The 10,252-nt window shown below is 48.8% G+C and overlaps 1 protein-coding gene across 1 annotated transcript; it reads left to right on the top strand.

Annotated features, from left to right (window-relative positions):
- The first annotated feature begins 735 nt into the window (after positions 1-735).
- On the top strand, positions 736-9,794 carry Spdl1 (spindle apparatus coiled-coil protein 1). Its single transcript, XM_090321280.1, has 11 exons — positions 736-909; positions 1,352-1,528; positions 2,404-2,598; positions 2,817-2,966; positions 3,060-3,158; positions 3,238-3,348; positions 3,608-3,748; positions 4,641-4,750; positions 5,785-5,972; positions 7,276-7,615; positions 9,641-9,794. Exons 1-11 carry the CDS (start codon positions 751-753, stop codon positions 9,792-9,794), a joined length of 1,824 nt encoding a protein of 607 aa, XP_090177406.1. The 5' UTR covers positions 736-750.
- Positions 9,795-10,252: the final 458 nt, after the last annotated feature.

Below are 10,252 nucleotides of genomic sequence, written 5' to 3'. Positions count from 1 at the left end.
GCCTGAGCACTAGTTCTCCTTGCTTTCAGTGGAATGTCCCTGTTTTGGCCTTTGCCCATTAGAACTCATCCCCTTCTTTAGTCAGGGATAGTCCATTGTCACTTGTGTAATAGGTACCTGGGTTTATCCCGTGGTGCACAAACAGACTTACTTTTCTGCTCTAAAAAGAAAATTGCCACCCCCCCCCCTTCCAGCTACTCCTCCAGTTTCTGCTGTTTGCATCCTCTTAAACTTACTACAGTGGGCTCTTGTCCCCTCCCCCCCCTGCCAGAGCTTCCCCCTGGGGTCACCAGTGACCTCCATAAACTCAGATCCCAGTGGTCAGTACTCAGTGTTGTGGCACTTCAGACACAGCGCTCTTGGATTGTAGGTGAGCCTTTTTACACTGGAGGCACAGTCACACTGCTATACAGCCTCTGGGTTTCTCTCATTCTCTTGAGTTGCACGGATCATTCACTTTAGTTAGGGAAACTTTCTGTTAACATTGTACACTGGGCACATATCCCCGAAACAGTTCCAGATGGATAATTTCTTGGAAGCAAAGTTAAATCTGAGCTCAAATCAAGAAAAAAAGGGGGCAAAAGTAATTCTTGTTCTTAGAATAAGGATGCGGATCTGATCGCTTACTTAGGAGTCAGGAATATAATCTTAATGCCTCCTGGGTGTGTATTGCAGTAGTGTTGAATAGATGAGCTTATTTTCTGAGTTCAAGTAATTATATTTATAGTCGGCCGAAGACAGGAGAGGAACATGGAGGCAGACAAGATTACAGATCTTCGGAATAAGCTCAAAGAAGCTGAAAAGGAGCGACTAAAAGCTGCCCAGTATGGCCTGCAACTCCTGGAGAACCAAACGGAGCTGCAGAGTGAATTGGATAAGTGTCGTCATGAACTGGTGGCCATGACTGAGGTGGGCTGGGCGCACTGGAGGTTGCCAGGGGATGGGTAGCAACTGGAGGTTTGTTTTGCTAGCACTTACTGTTTTATTTACAGAATGTCTCATTCCTTGTACACTACTGTCCATGTTAAAAGGAGAACAAACCAAATGAATTTCTCATATTCTTTTCGACCTCTTGTTCTGACTTCGCACAGAATCAGTTACCACTCCTCTTACTACATTTTGCCGTTCTGCACCCCAACTATAGCTTCTCTGAACTCTGCTGAGTTGGCCAGACTTGGTTCAGAGCTCAGGTGGCATCTAGATGTCCCAGGACACTACAGCCCGTCCATTCTCCTCAGAAACCCGTTTACTTATTCAGCTATCTACTTGTAGATACCAAGAAGCTGTGCTAGGGGCATGACTCGTGTGGTAGAGCACCTGCCTAGCAAATTGTAATTAAATCTGTTTGCAGAAATATGAACAAGAAAAATACACTCTTCAGAGAGCTGTGGAGCTTAAGAGTCGCATGCTGGAAAGTTTGAGCTGTGAGTGTGAGGCCACAAAACAACAGCAGAAGCTGCAGCTGGAGCAGCTGGAAGAACAGCTTGCCCGGAGGCATGCACACGAGATGGATGAGCTCAAAGACAAGGTGGGGTGTCCACATTCCAAAAGAGAATGACCTCATCTCTGCCCAGGCTTTTGCAAGCGCCACCACATGTGGCTCCCCGCCCTGGACTTGGCAGCAGGGACTGGAGAAGCGAGCTCACCCACAGCCCTGTGAGGGGCTACAGTCAACTAGGTAGTTGGCCTAGCAACAGGGTGAGGCCTGTGCAGGGCAGCGGTCCCTCTCAAGAGCATCTGCCCTGTCTGCTGTAGCTAGGGCTGGACTTGGCAGGACAAACCACTGTAAATGACAGCAGGCCCCTGGTCACTCACCAGAGGAGCTAGTTACACTCACCACCAAGGACACCTCTCTCCATGCAGCAGATGAGAACGTAGTGTTTAAACTGACCGCAAACGTGGGGGGTCACAGCTAAGGCCCTGCATCCTGGCGCCCCTCCAGAACTGGTTTACTGGCTGCTGGAGTAGGTGCCATTCCCGCACCCCGCCACCCGTTGCCTTCATCCTGAACTGCTCTCTAAACCTTGCCTTGACTCTTTTGCTCTCTTTGAAGTCTTTGGTGTTTTTGCGGTTAATTGGGGATGAGAATCTTCCAGATTTTCCTGCCCACTTTGGCTTCAAACAGCCATCCTCAGATTTATTTGTCTCTGAGTAGCTAGGATTACAGGTGTGAACCACCAGTAATCCAAGTTTCCAAAAATGCCACGCATTTAAACTAGTTGATTAGGTTTTTTTCCTAGTGCGTGTGATCAATTCTGCTTTTGTGTCGTAATCATTCCCCAGAACTCAGGTAGTACTCTAGCTCCTTTGATGTTCATCTCTGGTGACTGGTGATGCCTCTTTCTGTCCCCCTCCCTGGGTATCGTCCTCATGATTGTGACTCCTCCTTCTGCCTTTCTTCAGATGGGGAGGCTGAAAGCAGATCTGGACGAGGCCAGGCTGGGCGAGAAGCAGCTGAGGCACAAGGTGGAGCACCAGAAGGAACTTCTCTCGCAGAAGGCGGAGGAGCTGCGGCTGGCGTCCCAGCGCGGGCAGGAGAGCACGGCCTCGGAGACACTGGCCCTGCAGATGGAGCTGGCTGACATGGGGCGGTTGAAGGTGAGCCACCGTGGGGACAGCAGCACCCCCCAATCCACATCTCCGGGGGGGAGGGGCTGGAGACCCACACTAAAGATGGCTCTTCCCAGCCTTTTCTTTTTCTGCCAAGAATAATTAACGTGTGGCTGGCAGGCCTTGAGTTTGGGAAGTGAGCCGCCATGGATAGACAGGTGGAGCCCTCTCTGGGCATGCTTCCTCACGCTTTCCCCTTGGACCAGGCCGGCCTGGAAGAAGAGGTGCATGAGCTTCGTTACGCTCAGGAGAGACTGGAGCATCTAAGTGCTGACTTAATGCACCAGGCGGAGCGTCTTAAGGCAGAGAAGGAGGAGCGGGAGAAGGAAGCGGTATCTTACTACAACGCCCTGGAGGTACTGTGAGGCCCCAGAGCCCAGGCACCATCCAACGTCCGCACAGCCTTCTCCTCCTCCCATCCATTAGTCATGGCTTTCTCCTGAATGTAGAAATCTCGGGTGGAGAACCAGGATCTGCAGGTGCAGCTGAGCCAGGCCCTCCAGCAGGCCCTGGACCCCAGGAGCAAAGGCAACTCACTGTTTGCCGAGGTACTTGAGAGGCGCCCGCGAGGGGTCGGGTGGTGCCGGTGTGGGGTTCGGAACAGGGGGACATGTTAGTGCTTCACAGGTGGAAGATCGAAGGGCAGCCATGGAGCGGCAGCTTAACAGCATGAAGGTCAAGTATCAGACGCTGAAGAAGCAGCACGCTTTCTACCGAGAGCAGATGCAGCGGATGAAGGTAGAGGCTGTGCAGATGCCACGGCACACGGCTACCCTAAGCTCTTCAGGCTTGTGTGAAGAGTAGGACAAACGCTCGGGAGAGAGGCCTGCAGCAGAGCTTTCTGCTGTGTGTTGCTAGATTACAACATGAGAAGCAGCTACTTAGTTCAGTTTTTTTTTTTTCAATGTTCCAACTAATTAATATGTAAAGTAAGAATTGTACCAAAAATGTTCTTACCCAATCTCTGGTTATGGGGTGCTTGGTGGCTTTTTTCCAGTTACAAATTGCCGCATTGCTACAAATGAAAGGGTCTCAGACGGAATCTGAACAGCAAGAGCGATTGTTTGCCATGGTGGAACAGAAAAATGGGGAAATAAAACATCTTTTAGGAGAAGTTAAGAATCTGGAGAAATTTAAGGTATGTGTAACGCTTTAAAATGTGGCAAATTTTGTATTTCTCAAGGTTTTTAACTTACTCTTTTGTTTTTGTGCTGGTATTCTGGTTTAAGCTAGGGCTTGAACTCAGGGCTTTATGCTTGCTTGACTTGTGTGCTTATGGCTGGCACTCTCACTTGAGCCAGGACTACAGCCTGACATTTTGCTAGTTAACTGGTGACTGAATCTCACAGGCTCTTCTGCCTGGGCTGGCTTAAAGCCACCATCTTTCAGATCTCAGTTTTCTGAGTAGCTAGGATTATGGGCATGAGTCCTGGCTTTTAAATAGATTTAAAAAATTATATAATTGGTTGTGTTTCAGTATAATTCGACTCAATATATTTTCTGATCTTCTCTCATGTTTTTATTAGCACCAGTTAGTTGCACGTGGGAATTCATCCTTACCAGTGCAGCGGTCAGGTTCATCTTTTTCTGTGACATGGCCCACCCACCCATGGGCCAGGAGACCTGCTTTTTCCCTGCAAGGTTTTAAAAAGACTGACTTTTGTCCCTCTGCAGAAGTGATAGACACATCATTACCAGGGGCATGAATAGGTACCAGAAGTAACTTCAGAGCTCTTTCCACTTTTCCCATTCTATGGCTTTCTCCAGTTCAGAATTCAAGTCAGCCAGCTTTTCCTTCTGTTCAGAAAGCCAGGGCGGTGGAAGGGCATGGATATGGGTTGGACTGGGCTCGGATCCTCTCCCATCACTTTGGCCTGTGTCTCCTTGCCTGTGAGAGGAAAGCATCGTTGTGAGCACACTGCCACCCCGTGGTGGGAGCAGAGCAGTGTGAGGGGCTGGCGTTCCCCTCAGCCCACAGTTTTGGGGCATGTGTGCATGCGTGCATGCATGAGAACCTATGCTCTCTCTAGGAGCTGTACGAGAGCGTGAAGCAGAAACCCGCTGTGGAGGCCAGGCCCTCTGCTCCAGAAGACAGCAGCTACTACACGGACTTACTGCAGCTAAAGATCCATGAACTGAAGTAGGTGTCCTGGTCAAATTTCAAAAAGAAACTTCTAGGAAAGGAAGCTAATAAAAGCACCTTTGTGCAAGCACTCAAGTTATATGTCAGCTGTCGTAATTACTTTATTTATTTATTTATTTTGCCAATCCTGGGGCTTGAACTCAGGGCCTGAGCACTGTCCTTGGGCTTTTTCTTCAAGGCTAGCGCTCTGCCACTTGAGCTACATCACCACTTCCAGCTTTTTTTTTTTTTTTTAATTGTAATTAGTAAAAGGGTTACATGATATTTGCCAGATAGAAGGTGCATTAATTCACATACATTGATACCCTTTCACATGTCTTGGTACCCGTTTCCCTCCCCCCCACACCCCCCACCCGTCTTGGTTTTCCCCCCTTCCCTATCAAATTTCAAATATCCAAATACAAATAAATTCAATATATCAGATAACAAAGTGAGATACTATACCAATATGAGATAACCAAGGGACAGCAAAGGAGATGAGAGACAACATAGTACATTAAGGACAACAGTCATTCATTATATGGCTTTTGTTTCAATATCCTGGAGGTCCTTTCAATTAGCTTCATACTATATGGCCTTATGTATCAAGGTTTTGCTCTATTGCAAATCTCTGCTAGTAGAGCCCAAGGACTTCCAGCTTTTTGAACCTGGGTCTTTGTGCATGCTAGGCAAGTACTCTACCGCTAGGCCAAATTCCCGGCCCTATCATAATTACTTTTTAGATTGGTAAGTGGAAGGGCATTAAGACAGAGAATGCTCCCAGGTCAGAATGTTGAAGAATAAATACCACATAATTTGAAACTTACATTGTTGTATAGATGTGTGGGAAAAAAATTTGTTTTTGTCCATTTCCTTTAAAGAGTGCAAGAGCTTTGTTGTTGGGGAGAATTACCATTGTCAAACCTTGTTTTAGTAGTTTATTTTGTTGCTGATACTGAAAACCCCAGAGAAATGCATTTTTAACCGAGTAGTCATGTGTGCAAGAAAACTGCTCTGCAGCTTGTGTGGACTTGTACTCTCCCTCCCCACAGCAAAGAAAATGAGAGTACTCGGGGTGAACTTTCCATTCAGCGGATGAAGGCCTTGTTTGAGAGCCAGCGCACCCTGGATTTCGAGCGAAAACTCTTTGCCAGTGAAAGGTGCCTGCAGGTCTTGGAAAGTGAAAATATGAAGCTAAGAGTGAAGCTGGATGAATTAAAGTTGAAGTATGAACCTGAAGGTATGTGTGTGTGTGCGTGCGTGCGTGTGCCTGTGTGTGCGCTCGTGCATACGCGTGCACTTCATTTGCCTTGTCTCTGAGAACTTACATCAACTTTCCTTTTTTCAGATCTCAGTATAAACAAGTCTGTGATTATGTATGTGTAGTAGCCTTAAGGAAAATTCGCTGTGGCAAAATAAGAGCAAGCGTGTATTGGTGATTCACACCTTTATTCCTAGCTACTCGGGAGGCTAAGATGCGAAGATCACAGTTCAAAGCCAGCCCAGGCAGGAAAGGCCATGAAACTCTTATTTCCAATTAACGCTCAGAGAGCAGGAAGTGGAGCTGCGGCTCTGGCTCAAGTGGTCAAGTGCTAGCCTTGAGCAGAAGACCTCAGGGACAGTGCCCAGGCCCTGCTCAAGGCGGTTCCCTGTCCCTGGGGTGCTGTATGCTTGATGTGCAGTTGTTTGAGTTGAATCTTAGTGGGACCCTTGGCTCTTTCAGGCTTGGGAAGTTTTCCGTGGTCAACCATGTTCTTTTTCTAGTTAGTTCCTCTGGGCATGGAGTTTTTCCCTCTTGATGGGCAGAGACCACAGAGACGTCTCAGGTTTTGTGTTCCTCCTCCTCTCGCCCGAGCAGCCCATCCTCATGCCCTGGTTCTCCACTCTGCTCCAGAGGTCATTTGCATCCAAATCGGGTTTCTGGAAGTTGGCTGAATTTAGGTTCTCTGTCTCACGGCCGTGCGTGTGTCTTTGGGGTCTTGGCATTGCCCTTGGCCGCTTGCCAGGCCCACTCCCCGCTCTCCCTGTCCTGTTGCCTGCCTCGTCTGCTCCCGAGCGCTGTCTTCAGGGGTTCACCTGGGTATTCTGAGCAGTGGCTGTCATGCTTTTCCTCAGCTCACTCACGTTTTCACTGACAGTGGAAGGCGCACTGAGGGGAAGAAAAGGTTAGCACAGGTCACTCAGTGGGCACAGAAGATGGGGCCGTGGTGGGGGATCGGGAACTTAGCTGCGGCAGGGCGGGGTCTCGAGGTGGGTCAGCTAGGTTCCAGTCTCCAGTGTTGGGTGGGTTCTGTTGTTTGTGCGTGATCCTTAGCCACGGCCAGCAGTGGGTGAAGTGGTTCTTCCACGCCCACTTCTGGAGAGAGGCAGAGAGGCCTCCAGGGCCCGAGAGAACGGTGTGCACGGGGCCTCTGTAGAGAAGCATCGAACAGTCTGCACAGACTGGGTGAGAAGTCTTCATACTTCAGGGGGAGCAGAGAAAAGAAGCGGCACCGACTCTTTGTTATTGGTTGAGTGAATTGTCTACGTGGTTCTTGTTTCAGAGGTGATGGAAGTGCCTGTTCTCAAAAAGAGGCGAGAGGTGTTACCTGTGGATGTGACTGCCCCTGAAGACCAACTCACCCACGCAGCTATTGAGAAGGAAGCTTCTAGACTCTCACCTGGCAAAGAGGAGACACAGTCCTGTCCAGACAACTTAGAAGATAATGTGCAATTAGAAAAATCAGTCTCTGGGGATGAGCCCATCACCGGCGTCTCTGCTCACAAAAATCTGCCCCCAGACACACAGCCCAGGAAGGAAAAAAAGTGTGTGAAGCTTGTGGACGCCCCAGTGGACGCTGCAGCCTTCGATGAGAGAGACGGGCCCTCCCCCGGCTCGGCCAGGTCAGTGCCCGCCCTCCCTCCTGCCCCTTGCTCAGGAGGCAGCCCTCTCCCTCCCTCCTCCACACTGTAGGAGCTAAGCCACCCACTGCCTTGTCTGTGCCCTTGGCATCCTGTGCTCTGTCATTCCCCAGTGTCTGCCTGCCTCCACTAAACACTAAAGCGAGGGAATCCCAGGCAAGCTGGACTTCCTTCTCATACAGTGGGAATGTCGCAGCCTCTGACACCCCTGTCCCCGGTTTGTGAGCAATGAAAGAAAAGTCAACTTACCTCCTCAAAGGGCTTTCTAATAGTGTAAGATACTTCAGTTTATAAAAGCAGGTGAACTTTCTCATGGCTTTTGATGTCATATATAATAATCCTTCAGACATGGGCTTTGATGCATATTTGACATTTTTACAATCAAAAGCTAATTTTTCTTTTTCCAAAACTTCAAAGCCTTTATTTTCTGCATAATTGCCTTTGTGATTCCAAGAGACAGGCAGGCATGCGTATCTGAAGGAATTAATGTTCAGGGGGCTTTGTGCAGTTGAGAAGTAGTAGAGATAAGAAGGTGACAGAGCCAGTGGGGAGGCGGGAAGCGACTGCACACTCTGGACCAGGCTGTGTCTAGTGAAGGAGGTCTTCCCACAGGGCCTGACACAGAAACCAAGACAAACGTCCTGGGCTCGGGAGGGGCGGGGCGGGCCTGCAGTTGAGCCCTAGATGTGGTGAGACCGGCTGAGCAGGCGGGAGTCAGGCGAGTGGTGGGCATGGCTACGTGGTCCAGGCGTGAGGCTTTGGTGGGGAAGGCTGTGGAGGGAGGGTGGCGGAAGGAGGGCCGGTGGGCTCAGGCAGCTCATGCTGTGCTGTCTCTGCCTGTGGAGCCCCTGCCCTGCCCTGCCATGCAGCTCTTGCTGCCGGTTAGGCCTTCATCTCTCTCTTTTTTTTTTTTTTGGTGGGTCCTGGGGCTTGAACTCAGCCTGCGCACTGTTGTTGAGCTCTTCAGCTCAAGGCTACCGCCCTACCCTTGAGCCAAGCCTCACTTCCTGTTTTCTAGAGGTTAACTGGAGATAAGAGTCTCAGGTCCTTTTGTGCCCGGGCTGGCTTTGAACTTTGATCCTCAGATCTTAGCCTCCTGAGTAGCTAGGATAGCAGGCGTGAGCCTTCACACCTAGCAGCCTTCATCTCTTCTGCTGGTCTCTTTTTGTTTCAGGGAGGAAAGATGTATGTAGCCTATTGCTTGACTCCTATTACATGCTGGAAATTTTTCGTCTTGCTAGTTAAGCAGATAGAAATAAATACCAGGAACGTGTTTGCACGTGTATTTTTCGAATGCTTAGGCACAGTGTGGCTTTGTGTGTCACTATGAAGGTGGGTTTTGTTGGGAACTTAGTGCTGCATGCCCTGCAGCCGGAGTCGATGTCTCTCCTCAGATAGACCTCCATGGGCCTTTGGACTATCTCTCCCCTGCCTGCCTCTTTGTGTGTTCATACAAGGCTTGAGCACACAGGACCTTGACCTCTCCCTTGATTGCTTTCTCATGGCTGGCATTCAGTTGTCAGCAAGAATCTTGAGAGATTTCACACTAAAATCCTGAGTGGCTAGGATTATAGGTGTGTAAGGCCAGTGCCACTGTTGATTTTTGCTTTGTCTATGATTCTGGTAATGGATTGGTCATTGTCGTTTGTATGGGACAACTAGACATCCCTTGAGGAAGCCCAGGGTCTCACATCATTTTCATCTTGTGCTTGGCCTTTGTGACAAGTCAACTTCACAGCATTACTGCACATTTTAATTTTGTGTCCCATGTGTTTATTGTTAATTCTGAGGCCTTACCAGGTACCCTCTTCTCTTTTTAAGCCTTAAAGATAATTCTTAAATTTATAAAAGTAAGGTGACTGATATAAACATTTTTAAAAACAATGCTCTGCCTTCTTGATGGTTGCTTCTATGCCAGGGTTTGCTTTTCTTAGTTATAGCAGGGTTTGGTTCTTTGATTTTTCTTGACCACCTTTGAATTCAGAGTGGATATTTTAATTCCTATAGGCTAACTATTGGTTCAAGGCTTCAAGAGGAAGTCAAAGAAGAGGAAGAAGCAGCAGGCGAGCTGGGAAAGAAGCCGTGTAAGAACAAGAAGTCCCACCCTATCATGTACGTGTCCTCCAAGCCCACAGCCCAGGCCCAGTGTGCACAGCAGTAGAGGACGACGTGGAGGGGCCAGGACACAGACGCCAGGCCCTCCACCCAGGAGGGGCCCTGCCTGAGTCCCCACCTGCTTGCGGGCGCTGTTTGACCCATGTCCACAAAGTGGCTGCCCTGCTAACCCGGAGAATTCCTACGGGAACCACAGCAAGCTATCACCAGAAGGGAGTGACAATTAATCTAGGTCTATTTTCTGTGTTGATGGAAAACTTTCAAGTGGTGTGATCACATTTTAATGACTTTAGTTTTTCACTGTTGTAAAAATAGAAAATTTTGGGTTGAAAGGGTAAATTGTTACAGGTTTTCTTTATTTAAAGCACATTTCTTCACCTCCATAGTCATCTGCGCGATTTGTATTTGTTATGACTCAAAGACGTGAAACGTGTAATTTTGACATATGAAGTTCCAGTGTGTTCCCTTACCCTCTATGGATTGAAGGCCTGGACCTAGCAGTTG

The sequence above is a fragment of the Megascapheus bottae genome, chromosome 29 (genome assembly GCF_031878675.1).
Source record: "Megascapheus bottae isolate mThoBot1 chromosome 29, mThoBot2.hap1, whole genome shotgun sequence".
NCBI lineage: Eukaryota > Metazoa > Chordata > Mammalia > Rodentia > Geomyidae > Megascapheus > Megascapheus bottae.
Note: the sequence above shows the minus strand (reverse complement) of the source record. Positions and strands in the feature narration are given on the sequence as shown.